This window comes from Sebastes fasciatus, chromosome 7, assembly GCF_043250625.1.
Source record: "Sebastes fasciatus isolate fSebFas1 chromosome 7, fSebFas1.pri, whole genome shotgun sequence".
NCBI classification, from domain to species: Eukaryota; Metazoa; Chordata; class Actinopteri; order Perciformes; family Sebastidae; genus Sebastes; species Sebastes fasciatus.
The window spans coordinates 1,793,853-1,808,333 of NC_133801.1; the positions used below are offsets into that span (position 1 = coordinate 1,793,853).

General features: G+C 37.0%; 1 protein-coding gene across 6 annotated transcripts in view; it reads right to left on the bottom strand.

Moving 5' to 3' along the window:
• Positions 1 to 14,481, bottom strand: part of ltbp4 (latent transforming growth factor beta binding protein 4) — a 74,453-nt gene that overhangs the window by 21,534 nt on the left and 38,438 nt on the right. For 2 of the 6 annotated variants that reach the window (XM_074640905.1, XM_074640902.1), the window contains exons 11-25: positions 13,055 to 13,177; positions 9,670 to 9,846; positions 9,389 to 9,526; positions 8,412 to 9,053; positions 8,148 to 8,303; positions 6,952 to 7,083; positions 5,700 to 5,825; positions 5,434 to 5,547; positions 5,150 to 5,269; positions 4,515 to 4,628; positions 3,426 to 3,545; positions 3,153 to 3,272; positions 2,399 to 2,524; positions 1,797 to 1,922; positions 662 to 784 (exon numbers count right to left, since the gene is read on the bottom strand). In XM_074640905.1, the coding sequence (XP_074497006.1) occupies positions 662 to 784; positions 1,797 to 1,922; positions 2,399 to 2,524; positions 3,153 to 3,272; positions 3,426 to 3,545; positions 4,515 to 4,628; positions 5,150 to 5,269; positions 5,434 to 5,547; positions 5,700 to 5,825; positions 6,952 to 7,083; positions 8,148 to 8,303; positions 8,412 to 9,053; positions 9,389 to 9,526; positions 9,670 to 9,846; positions 13,055 to 13,177 (2,457 nt within the window). The remainder of the gene's footprint in view (positions 1 to 661; positions 785 to 1,796; positions 1,923 to 2,398; positions 2,525 to 3,152; positions 3,273 to 3,425; positions 3,546 to 4,514; positions 4,629 to 5,149; positions 5,270 to 5,433; positions 5,548 to 5,699; positions 5,826 to 6,951; positions 7,084 to 8,147; positions 8,304 to 8,411; positions 9,054 to 9,388; positions 9,527 to 9,669; positions 9,847 to 13,054; positions 13,178 to 14,481) is intronic. The other 4 variants (XM_074640904.1, XM_074640903.1, XM_074640907.1 and 1 more) reach the window with 4 other exon arrangements.

Below are 14,481 nucleotides of genomic sequence, written 5' to 3' on the forward strand. Positions count from 1 at the left end.
AGGATTCACATCTCTGTGTGCTCTTGTATCTTTGTCAGTGGTGGATGAAGAACCAAAGAAGCAAAGAGAGGAAGCTCCGGCGTTGTTTTGACAATAGCTGCTGCGGCCATTTTGGACTGAAAACGTTTATTATATTTATAATATTTGATTGTTCAACACAGGACATTTCAGTAGAATATGACAATAGAACAGAAGTAATGTAGTTTTACTCTTGTATGCCACTTTGTAGGTGTCCGGTAGTCGCTTTCAGTCCAAAATGGCGGCAGCGTAGCTCTGCTGGACGCTGATGTTGACATGGAACGAACAATTGACTTTCACTTCTTATCAATATACGATCTTTGGAAGTACTCTGATCCTTTACTGAAGTAAAAGCAGTACTAAGACCATGTTAAAATACTCCACTACAAGTACAAGTCCAGTAAGTACTAAAGTAAGAACAGAAGTATTATCAGCGAAATATATTTAAAGTAGTCATGAAACTCTGCCAAGTAGTACAAGTACAAGTACAAGTACTTCAAAATTGTACATAAGCAAAGTACTGTGAATGTACTGTACGTGTGTGTGTGTGTGCGCGCGTGTGTGTGTGTGTGTGTGTGTGTGTGTGCGTGTGTGTGTGTGTGTGTGTGTGTGTGTGTGTGTGTGTGTGTGTGTGTGTGTGTACCAAGGCAGGCGGTCCTCTCTGGGTTGGTGGTGAAGCCGGTTTCACATTGGCAACTGAAGGAGCCTTCAGTGTTCACACAGCGACCGTCCGAACACAAACCCGACTTCACACACTCGTCCACGTCTAGAGACAGAGAGAGGACGTCAGTACTGGAACACACACACACACACGCAAGCCCACGCACACACACACACACACACACGTATATATACCGTATATACACATGTGGTCGTCATGGGGACGGGCCAAAGATGACATCACCATTACATCATCGCTAAAAGCAGAAACAGAGGAGGACCGACAAGAACACTGAGCTCTGACTGAAAACACCGTCTGAGACAGAACCACAGACAGAACCACAGCAGAACCACAGACATCAACAGAACCACAGACAGAACCACAGACATCAACAGAACCACATACATCCAACAACAGAACCACAGACATCCAACAACAGAACCACAGACATCAACAGAACCACAGACATCAACAGAACCACAGCAGAACCACAGACATCCAACAACAGAACCACAGACATCTAATAACAGAACCACAGACATCAACAGAACCACAGACATCAACAGAACCACAGCAGAACCACAGACATCCAACAACAGGACCACAGACATCAACAGAACCACAGACATCCAACAACAGAACCACAGACATCAACAGAACCACAGACATCAACAGAACCACAGACATCAACAGAACCACAGCAGAACCACAGACATCCAACAACAGAACCACAGACATCTAATAACAGAACCACAGACATCTACAGAACCACAGACATCTAATAACAGAACCACAGACATCAACAGAACCACAGACATCTAATAACAGAACCACAGACATCAACAGAACCACAGACATCTAATAACAGAACCACAGACATCAACAGAACCACAGACATCTAATAACAGAACCACAGACATCAACAGAACCACAGACATCTAATAACAGAACCACGGACATCAACAGAACCACATACATCTAATAACAGAACCACCGATATCTAATAACAGAACCATGGAGAACCCTCAGAGGTCCACAGTGGTTCTTTAGATCCACGTTAGTACCGACGGCACCGTGGTGGAATGTAACTAGTACATGTACTGAGGTTCTGACTCACCGATGCAGGCGGTTCCGTTGTCGTTTAGAGTGAATCCCTGAGAACACACACAGGTGTAGGATCCAGGTGAGTTGACACACTCTCCTCTGGGGAAACAGAAATCCCCCTCCAGACACTCGTTAACGTCTGAGGACACACGGAAACATACCAACATATTAGTGAAATATCAGACAAAAATATAACAAATTATCAGAAAAAATATAGTAAAATATCCAAAATAATATAAGTAAAATATCAGAAGAATTAGTAAAATACCCTAAAAACAAATTAATATAATATCAGAAAAATCTAAGTAAAATATTCCTAAATGATTAGTAAAATATCAAAAAGAAATTAGTAAAATATCAAAAATAATATCAGTAAAATATCCTAAAAACATATTACTAAAATATCAGAAAAATATCAGAAAAAAATGGTAAAATGTCAAAAAAATATTAGTAAAAACAAATTATATAAAAAACAAAACATATTACAAAAATATGAGTAAAATATCCCATAAAAATAACATATCAATAATAAAATGTCTTTAACATGTCACAGTGTGAATGAGGCTGATCATCAGCAGCAGTGATGTTCTCCATGTTACAGTGAACTCCTCTCACCTCTGCACAGTCTCCCCAGGCCGGAGGTTCGATACCCGGGCAGACAGTCACACCTGAACGAGCCGACGGTGTTCACACACACACGCTCTGCCTCACACGCCCCGCCGCTCGCACACTCATCTACATCTGCAGGAGAGAGAGAGAGAGAGAGAGAGACAGGAGGTCCCCAAGGTCATTATGAGTCATCATCTGGGTCTAAAATATTAGTAAAATATCAGAAAAAAAGTAAAATATCCAAAATAATATCAATAAAATATCCTAAAAACATGTTCGTAAAATATCTGAAAAATATAAGTAACATATATGAAAAATATTAGTAAAATATCAGACAAAAATTAGTAAAATATCCAAAATAATATCAGTGAAATATCTTAAAAACATATTAGTAAAATATCAGAAAAATATAAGTAACATATTCCAAAAATATTAGAAAAATAGTAAAAAAAACAACAACTAAAATATTCAAAATAATATCAGTAAAATATCAGAAAAATATAAGTAACATATTCCAAAATAATATTAGAAAAATATCAGAAAAATGGTTGAATGTCCCATAATATTAATAAAATGTCAGTAAAAACCAGTAAAATATCCTAAATAATATCAGTAAAATATCCTAAAAACATATTACTAAAATATCAGAAAAAAAAGTCTTGAATTATTAGTTAAATGTCAGTTAAAAAAATAGTAGAATATCCAAAAAATAAGTTGTGCGTGTGTGTGCGTGCGTGTGTGTGTGTGTGTGTGTGTGTACCTGCACACAGCCCGCTGACACTGTGGTATCCCTGCTGACAGCCCACACAGCTGTAAGATCCTTCAGTGTTCACACACTGCTGATCAGGACAGGACTCGCTGTCCTCACACTCGTCCACATCTACAGGACAGGACGACGTTTCATCAACCAGACAACTCAAAGAGCTTCACATGAGAACGAATAAAAGGCTTTAAGAAACGATATAAAAGAACACATAAATACACATGAATAGGATTTTAAAGAGGGTAAAACTGTGTGTGTGTGTGTGTGTACCTGCACATTGTCTGTTGGTGAGTGTGAATCCTGGTCGACAGGACACACAGCGGTACGACCCCACAGCGTTCACACACATCTGACCAGGACACTGAGACGGCTCTGCACACTCGTCTACATCTGAACGCACGCACGCACGCACGCACGCACGCACGCACGCACGCACGCACGCACGCACACACACACACACACACACACACACACACACACACACACACACACACACACACGCAAACACACACACACACACACGCAAACACACACACACACACACACACACACACACACACACACACACACACAGTTTTACCCTCTTTAAAATCTTCTTTTTCTCTTCCTCTCTGAGAGTCAGATGATCAGATTGATGACACTCTCTTGTCTTTATGCTAAATATGAAGCTACAGCTGGTTAGCTCATATTAGCATACAGAAAAGAAAACAATTAGTAAAATACCTTGAAATATTAATAAAATATCAGAGAAATATAAGTAAAATATCGCAAAATATAAGTAAAATATTAGAAAGAAATTGGTAAAATATTAGACATAAATAGTAAAACGTCCCAAAAATATTAGTAAATTTTTCTGAAAAATATAAATAAAACATCCCAAATATATTTCTAAAATATTATAAAGAAATTAGTAAAATATACCAAAATATTAGTAAAATATCCCTCCAAAAATATTAAAATATCACAAAACATAAGTAAAATATTTGTAAAATATTAGTAAAATATTGGAAAAATATTTATAAAATATCCCAAAGATATTTGTAAAATATTAAAAAGAAATTAGTAAATTATAAAAAAAAGTAAAATATCCCAAAAATATTAGTAAAATATCATAAACATATCCAAAAATATGAATAAAATACAGAAAAGTAAAATAAAGTAAAATATCCCCAAAATATCGGTAAATTATCAGAAAAAAATTCTAAAATATCCCAAAAATATTAGTAAAATATCCAAAACCTATTAGCATATTAATCTTCATTGTTTAATCTGTACAAAAACTGAAGTATAAAAAGTAACTATTGGTACTTAAGTAAAGAGGATGTGAGTACTTCTCCCTCCACTGCCCACTGTATGTACCTATGCAGGTGTTGTTCTGTAGCTTGTAACCATGGCGACAGACACAGTGGTAGCTTCCAGGTGTGTTTTCACAGCGACCGTTGGAGCAGGGAGTCTGGCGACACTCGTCGATGTCTGCAGACAATCAGACAAAATTAGCAAGCAATAAGAAAAATAAAAGTAAAATATTCCAGAAAATGTTAGAAAAAATAGTAATACATCCCAAAATATTAGTAAAATATCAGAAAAACATAAGTAAAACATTTAAAAAATAACAGCAAAATATCAGAAAAAATTGTAAAATATCCAAAATAACATCAGTAAAATATCCTAAAACATATTAGTAAAATATCAGAAAAATAAAAGTAAAATATTCCAAAAATATTAGTAAAATATCTGGAAAAAATCCCCAAAAATACAGTAAGATATCCTAAAAGCATATTAGTAAAATATTAGAAAAATGTAAGTAAATAAAATGCGAAAAGTATTCAAAAGATAAAAAATAATTAAAGTAGCTCCACCTGTACCAGCTGCAACATTAAAGTGATGAACACATTAATGCATCAATAATCATAATACAATTATATAATATAGATTATCAGTTGATCAGTTGAAGCTGGGTGATGGACATGAACTGGAGAACCAGGTGTGTTTACCTGTACAGAGCCTGTTGGTCAGTCTGTATCCAGGATGACAGGAGACGCAGCGGTACGAGCCCTGACTGTTGACACACTCCTGACCGGGACACTGCAGAGCGTCCTCACACTCATCCACGTCTGAAACACACACACACACACACACACACACACACACACACACACACACACACACACACACACACACACACACACACACACATACACACACACACCAGCCATACTTATAATAACATATAATACAAAGCTTTAGCTTTAAACTCTTTGAGTTCATGCGTCTTTACCTGTGCAGGTGTTGCCGCTTAGCCTGTAACCAAGGCGACAGACACACCTGTAGCTGCCCGGTGTGTTGTCACAGCGACCGTTGCTGCACGGATTCTGCAGACACTCGTCAATGTCTGAGGACGAGACGGAGGGAACTTCAACTTAGTTTTAGTTTATGTGAAGAAGAAGAAGGAGGAGGAGGAGGAGGAGGAGGAGGAGGAGGAAGAGGAGAAAACAAGAACAAGAACAAGAAGAAAAAGAAGAAGAAACAGGAAGTAGGCGTTACCTTGACAACTGGTCTGCTGGCTGCTGCTCCTGTATCCCGACGGACACACACACCTGTAGCTTCCCATGGTGTTCACACACTCTCCCACCACACACACACCTGGAGACTGCACACACTCATTCACATCTACACACACACATTCAAACAGTAAATACTTGTTTGTGTGTTTGTGTTGCTGAGTTAAATAAATAAAGTAGCTCCGCTGCCCTCATTCAGCTCTGAAACATGTTACAGATGTTTGGAGGCTTTCCTCCAACCTGAACTGATGTGTGTATTTATATATATTTTAAAACATCCTGTAAAATATCCAGAAACTAGTAAAATATTCCTAAAATATTAGTCAAATATTCCCAAAATATTAGTTAAATATTCCTAAAATATTATTAAAATATAACAAAAATGATTTGTAAAATATCCCAATAAATACTAGTAAATTATTCCTAAAATGTTGGTAAAATCTCCCAAAAATGTAGAAGTAAAATGTTCCACAGAATATTAGTAAAATAGCCGAAAAATATTAGTAAAGTATAAGACAAAAATGAATACAATACCCCAAAAATATTAGTGATAGACCCAAAAAACTTTGGTAAAATATTCTTAAAATATTAAAATTAAATAAAATGTCCCAAAAATATTCCTAAAATATCCCCGAAAATTCAGTAAAATAGGTGAATAATTTTGCAAAATATCCCAAAAATCTTAGTAAAAGAACATTATTTAAATATCCTTAAAATATTAGTTAAACATCCAGAAAATATTAGTGAAATATCTAAAAGAAATTACTAAAATTTCCTCAAATTATTAGTAAAATATCTAAAAAAAGTAAAATAGCTAAAAAATATTAGTGAAGTATCAGACCTAAATTTAGAAAATATCCTTAAAATATTAGCGATGGATCCTTAAAATATTAGTAAAGTATCCATAAAATATTAGTAAAATATCCCAAAAATATTGATAAAATATCCCCCAAAAATATTTGAATAATATTCATAAAATATCCCCAAAACTCATAGTAAAATAGCAGAAAATATTAATAAAGTATCAGACAAAACACTGTAAAATATACAAAATAATATCAGTAAAATATTCCTAAAAAACTGATTAAACATTCAAAAAAATATTAATGAAATATCCCCCAAAAATATTAGTAAAGATCAGATACAATTTGGAAGATATCTGAAAAAATGACAGTAAACAAAGGAAATCATTAGTAAAATCTAATCAATAATAATAATGTAATAACAGAGCTCACCTTGGCAGTACGTGCGCTGAGAGCTGGGCTGGTATCCCTGATCACACACACAGGTGTGTTTTCCACCTGGCTGGTCCACACAGCGGCCACGCCCACACACACCTGGGCGGCTCTCACACACACCTGGCACTGCTGCACAAGATATATGTGTTTATTATTTATATACATTTTACATTTAAATTTTTTCACAAGTTTTTGTTTATTATTTTTTATTATTTCTTCTTTATTATTATTTCAATCATTACTTTGAATGTATCTTATATTTCTATTATTTTCATTTACACATTATTACAATTATAATAATAATTATTAATATTTTTATTACATAGTTAAAGTATATTTGATACAAGGATAGCTTCATTATCAATAATATATCATTACCACATTTTTTCTATAATTATTAACTTTTTATTTATTAAATATTTGTATTTTATTTATTTTATTTTATTTTTCTGGTTTCAATATTTGTTTTTTAAAAGCAAAAAAGAAATGTTGATACACGTTGGAATTGTGTTGTAAAATAAGCCTTTCGCTAACAAAGAGAAATCTTAAAAACCTGCTGCAGGAATTCAACATTATAATGTGAAACCTGCTGAAAATCTTAGTAAAATATCCCAAAACATATTATGGAAATATTCAGAAAATCTGACATAAATTTAGAAAATATCTTTAAAATATTAGCGATAGATCCTTAAAATATTAGTAAAATATCCATAAAATATGAATAAAATATCCATAAAATATGAATAAAATATCCATAAAATATTAGTAAAATATCCCAAAAATATCCCCAAAAAATATGTGAATAATATTCATAAAATACCCCAAAAACTCATAGTAAAATAGCAGAAAATGTTAATAAAGTATAAGACAAATAGCTGTAAAATATATAAAATAATATTAGTAAAATTCATTTGAAGACATAAAACTACGGGGTTTTTATCTGGTTAAATTCTCTCCCACTAAAAAATAAAAAAAAACAAGGTTGGATTCTTTGCTCAGAGTCAGATTTCAGCCGGCAGTGAACTCAGGTTTATATATGTATATATATTTATATATGCAGTATATGTGTGGATACAGGACAACAGGTGTGTTTCTGTCTCCACTAACTGAACACAGAGCTGCTCAGAGTCTTTGTAGTGTTCAAATAATGTTAGAAAACTCCGATGCAGAACCAGGTGTCTGCCGGTACTCACGCTGGACTCGGGCCGGTCGGGTGGTCGGGCTGACAGCAGGTGACAGAGAAGGGAGCTCTCCGCTGGGCCTCGACCCACGATCGGGGCTGTGTGGCTGGACCGGAGCCGGGAGGGAGTCTCCTCCAGCTGCCGGCTGATCGGAGGTCCGGCCGCCTGCTGAGGAGAGAGGACTCATCTGACTGCGTTCAGGAAGCTTTGTGATTACATGTTTTGAGACAGACACAATCAGTTAGTTAGTCGTTTCACTCTCAGAGCCTCTGTTACCTTGACTCCCGGTGGACGGAGGCTGTGGTCTCGGTCGTGTTGTGAACGATGGGGCGGGGTCGGGCTGGTTCTGCTGGGTCCCGGCTGTGGTCCCGGCTGTGGTGCCGGTGCTGCTAGGCTGCACGGGCTTGGAGGAGGGAGAGTCGGCAGGGCGTGGCTGAGGCTGAGGTCGAAGAGGAGGCTGAGGTTGGGGTCGAGGCTGGGGTTGAGGCTGAGGTTGAGGTCGAAGTGGAGGCTGAGGTTGGGGTTGAGGCTGAGGTTGAGGTTGGGGGCGAGGCTTGGGTTGAGGCTGAGGCTGGGGTTGGGGTTGAAGTGGAGGCTGAGGCTGAGGTTGGGGTCGAAGTGGAGGCTGAGGCTGAGGTTGGGGTCGAAGTGGAGGCTGAGGCTGAGGTTGAGGTCGGAGTGGAGGATGAGGCTGAGGTTGAGGCTGAGGTCGAGGCTGGGGTTGAGGCTGAGGCTGGGGTCGGTGATGAGGTTGAGGCTGAGGTCGAGGCTGGGGTTGAGGCTGAGGCTGGGGTCGCTGATGAGGCTGGGGCTGAGGCTGAGGCCGAGGCTGAGGTTGAGGCTGAGGTTGGGGTTGAGGCTGAGGCTGGGGTCGGGGATGAGGCTGAGGTGGACTGGGTCTGGTGTTGGCTGATCCAGCTAAATAAATACAAAGATAAATAAATAAAGAAGAAAATGAAAACAGAAATATCAATTTATGTCACATCTTTTAAATTAATTAATGGCTACATTTATTTTTAACAGTTATTGTTGCTACATTTAATGAAATATTTATTTATTTATCAAGTAATTTATTTATTTATTCATTCATTTATTTTTATTTTGGCAGGTTCCATCCTCCATAGTACCCTGGTTACCCTGGTTACCCTGGTTACCCTGGTTACCTTGTTTATCCTGGTTAATCTGGTTACATTGGTTACCCTGGTTACCCTGGTTACATTGGTTACCTTGGTTATCCTGGTTACATTGGTTACCTTGGTTATCCTGGTGGTCTTGGGTTACCAGCGGAGCTCCTCGGCTCCCCAGATGTTCGTTGACTCTCTGGTTGAACTGGTGGGCTGAGGCTGAGTAGTGGTACCCAGGACCGGCTGGACAGATCTCTTTAAAGGCCACTGGAGGAGGGGGGAGGAGGAGGAGGAGGAGGAGGAGGAGGAGGAGGAAGGAGACGGAGAGAGAAAAGATAATATTCTCAACTGGTTTCATCTGATTTTCATCTGTTCTACACTCCAGATGTTGCTGGTCCCGGTTAACCAACCTGAACCGAAGTAGGGACACCTCTGGCATTCAGGTCCCCAGGCTTTGCCGACTCGGCTGCAGCAGCAGATCTGCTTGGTGATGTTCCGAAGGATGGGCAGGGAGCAGGAGGACGGACCTCGACCCAAGCCCAGGATCCGGTGACACTGACCCTTCTCCTCTGATATCACACTCTGGGCTGAGGAGGACACATAGGACGAGGACCGGCGTTACTAAAGGACGTCCCGGAGCTCGTCTGGGAGCCCAAAAAAGACTAGAAGCCGAGGCACCAACAGAGCGCCGCATGCAGAATCAGCACATGCTGCTCTGTTAATATCAACATTCAAACGGCCGCGACGGAGACTCAGCCAAGCTCTGACATCACAACGTCCCTATCGTCTGATTGGAGGAAAAGACAACGTGGACATGAAGCTTCTTTAGAGCATAAAGTAAAGGTGAGTCGGTAGTATCATGAGTCCCGTGAGTCAGGTGAGTCGTTAGTATCGTGAGTCACGTGAGTTGTTAGACACCGGAGTCATTAGTATCCTGAGTTCCGTGAGTCACTAGTCAGTGAAGTTAACAACAACTACGACCGTTTCCTCAGTCCTGTGAGTTGTTAGTATCGTGAGTCCCGTGAGTCAGGTGAGTCGTTAGTATCGTGAGTCCCGTGAGTCAGGTGAGTCGTTAGTATCGTGAGTCCCGTGAGTCAGGTGAGTCGTTAGTATCGTGAGTCCCGTGAGTCAGGTGAGTCGTTAGTATCGTGAGTCCCATGAGTCAGGTGAGTCGTTAGTATCGTGAGTCCCGTGAGTCAGGTGAGTCGTTAGTATCGTGAGTCCCATGAGTCAGGTGAGTCGTTAGTATCGTGAGTCCCGTGAGTCAGGTGAGTCGTTAGTATCGTGAGTCCCGTGAGTCAGGTGAGTCGTTAGTATCGTGAGTCCCGTGAGTCAGGTGAGTCGTTAGTATCGTGAGTCCCATGAGTCAGGTGAGTCGTTAGTATCGTGAGTCCCGTGAGTCAGGTGAGTCGTTAGTATCGTGAGTCCCGTGAGTCAGGTGAGTCGTTAGTATCGTGAGTCCCATGAGTCAGGTGAGTCGTTAGTATCGTGAGTCCCGTGAGTCAGGTGAGTCGTTAGTATCGTGAGTCCCGTGAGTCAGGTGAGTCGTTAGTATCGTGAGTCCCATGATTCAGGTGAGTCGTTAGTATCATGAGTCCCATGAGTAGCTAGTCAGTTAAGTTAACGACAACTACGACCGTTTCCTCAGTCCTGTGAGTCGTTAGTATTGTGAGTCCCCGTGAGACAGAGACAGACCGAGGTCTTTGTTAAAAACTGAAAACGTCTCAAGCTGACAGTTTATTAACATTTATGTATTTTTATATTTTATCGCAAACTTTGTAATTTTCAGGAGACGAAGAGGAAAGAAAACAACAGATATCATCACAAAAATCTGCAGACAACATAAAAACACATGTAAACATCATCATCACACACACACACACACACACACACACACACACACACACACACATATATACTGTATATTACACACAACACACATACAGTATATAATACACACCGCTCTGCAAGCATTTCCAGCCAGTTTGGAAGCAACAGAGAGACGAGACGTTTTAATTAATCAGCTGTTGAGTTTGTCATTGGTTATCAGGCGGACCAGCATCCTGCAGCAGAACCACCCTTCCCCCTCCTCATCCTCCTCCTCCTCTTCATCCTCCTCCTCCTCTTCAGCGAATGCCGGTCGGAATAAGCAGAGCACCAGTCGGGCTTCACTGAACCCGTCTGAGCAACAAACTTCACCCACATTTTCACTGATTCTCAGCAGAACAAAGAGTTCTACTGACTCTGAGCAGAACAAAGAACCCGTTGACCTCCGGCGAGACAACGAGATGCACCGACTGTCACACAAAGACGTCTGTTGACCTTCATCGTTTTCAGAAGAACTCAAAGTTTCATGAACTCTGCTCTGAGTTTATTTTCACATATTCATACACTTATTATACTTTGAGCAATAAGCATTTTATTGTTTATTCAGAGGAAACTGAGCAGGATGAAGCTTTTCTGTTTACTTGAGATTTTATTTGATCATTTTCATGCAATAAATGATTGACCAAGGGTCCTCTATTTCTTTCAAGTTACAGTCAGCTTTGTTTTTAAATCTATATTTATTGTTTTCAGTGTTTTACAATTTACTTTGCTTTGGAGGTATACCGATAAATAGTCCATCTTATTGCAGATATATTGCTATCTGTACTAATGTCAGCCGATAATTAACAAAATATGTAAATTCAGAAATGTTAAACTGAGTTTGAGGTCATTTAAAATCCACCAGAGAGCGCTGACAAGTTGACTTTGACCACAGACTGTATATATAGATGGACGACGTCTCTATGGACCGAGGATCGAACCTGCTAAAATAGATAAATAGATAAATAAATAAATAAATGTTATTAAATGTACCAAAAATAAAATTAGAAAAATAAACGTAGACATTAATTAATTAATTGATAAAATATGATAGAAATTTATATTTCGGTTTTAATTTGCATCTTTATTTATTTAGCTTTGCATTAATTCCCCTATCCATCTAATCTTCTATTTAATTTTTTTTTATTATTTATTTACAGAATCTGCCAAAATAATAAATAAATAAATAGATTGATTGTTTAATTAATGATTTGATAAATAAATAAATGTGCCAATAAATGCACCAAACACAATATTAAAAATAAATGTAAGCATTAATTAATTGGTAAAATGTGACATAAATTGATATTTCTGTTTTAATTTGCTTCTTTATTTATTACCTTTGTATTAATTCACCAATCCATCTAATCTTCTATTTAAGTTTTTATTTTATTTATTTATTTATTTTATGAATTTTTAAATCTTTTTTTATTTATTTTTAATTATTTCGAAATGTATTAATTCATTATTAAATGTATTTATTTTTGTAAACTTTTAAACTTATTTTTGCATTTATTCTTTATTTACTTTCAATTATTTTAAAATGTATTTATTCATTATTAAATGTATTTATTTTGTTCGTGCATTATTTTCCCTTTGCATCGCCCCTATTTCTTTCCAAAGACGTATTTATTTCTGTATTATTTTCTCTTTACTGCTCATTATGTATTTATAACATTTTGTTTTCAAAATTATCCTTTCTTTGTGTTTATGTTAGAATTTATTTTTTTTAAATCAGCCGATAAAAATGGTGATCAGATGTCTTAAAGAGTCAAAGGTCAACAGTCGTCCAGATTTTAGAGACACGAGGAGCTCAGATGGATTCAGGAAGTTCTGACCTGGAGTCTGCGTTATTCCTGAAGTCATTCCCAAGCCGGCGGCTGTGTGTGTGTGTGTGTGTGTGTGTGTGTGTGTGTGTGTGTTACTTACAGATGCAGATCCCATGTGAGGCGTCGAGGATGAACCCCGCCCTACACACACAGCTATAGCTCCCCCTGGTGTTCACACAGAAGCCGTTCTCACACAGCCCCGGCTGGAGGCACTCATTCACATCTACACACACACCACCGCACATTAACACACATTAATGTGTACAACACCCACACACACTGATGTGTATGACTGTAGGGACACACGGGAGGACGAGGACACACACATACGTAAAGATAACCACAGCTTCACTTTAAATACACTGAACTGGTCTCTGATAGGAGTGTTTACATGGATCCTGGTTCTGATCGGGCGTTAACAGCGTCCCGGTTCTGTTGTGTTGACGTCAAACTTCACATCCTGGTTTCAGAAAGTCTAAATTGTATTTTCAATACTGTTGTTTTCCATCACCAGTGATGTGATGAAGAAGTTGATTAGAGTTCAATCAAAGACTAAAACGATGAAAAAATGTTCTGTCTGTTGTACAACAAAGAATATTTATATATATATATATATATATATATATATATATATATATATATATAAATTAAAATGAGCTCCCAAAAATATTAGTAAAATAATTGAAAAATATTAGTAAATTATCAGACACATTTCTTTTAAATATCTAAAATAATATCAGTAAAATATACTTAAAATATTAAATAAAATATACTTAAAATACAAGTCAAAGAAAAATAATAATAAATTGTCAGACAAAATTTGTTAACATTTGCTTGAAGAATAATATATATATAATATTTGATATTAATATATATTAAATATGAACAAATAAAATATCCCAAAAATATTAGTAAAATCACAAAAAAATATTAGTAAATTATCAGACAATATTTTCATAAATATCTAAAATAAAAATAATAATAAGAGGAAGAAAAAGAAAATTTGCCCCCCCAAAATAATAATAATAATAATAACAATTATATATATATATATATATATATATATATATATGAACAAATAAAATATCCCAAAAAATAGAAAAATATAAGTAATATAGCTGAAAAATATTAGTAAATTATCATACACATTTTCTTAAAATATCAGTAAAATATCCTTAAAATATTAATGATTATTGATTATTATTAATCATTATTTATTATTAATGATTAATTATTATTAAATATTATTATTATTATTATTATTATTAATAATAATAATAATAATAATAATAATAATAATAATAATAATAATAATAGTAATAAATTATCAGACAAAAATGTGTAATATTTCCAAAAAATGTTTTATATAAATATGTTGCATCCTTTAAATATAGAGACACTCAGGAACCAAACCTGCAACCGTCTGATGACAACCTGCTCTCCCACCTGAGATACTGTGACCTCTGACCTCTCACCTACTTCCTCTGTGTGTGTGTGTGTGTGTGTGTGTGTGTGTGTGTGTGTGTG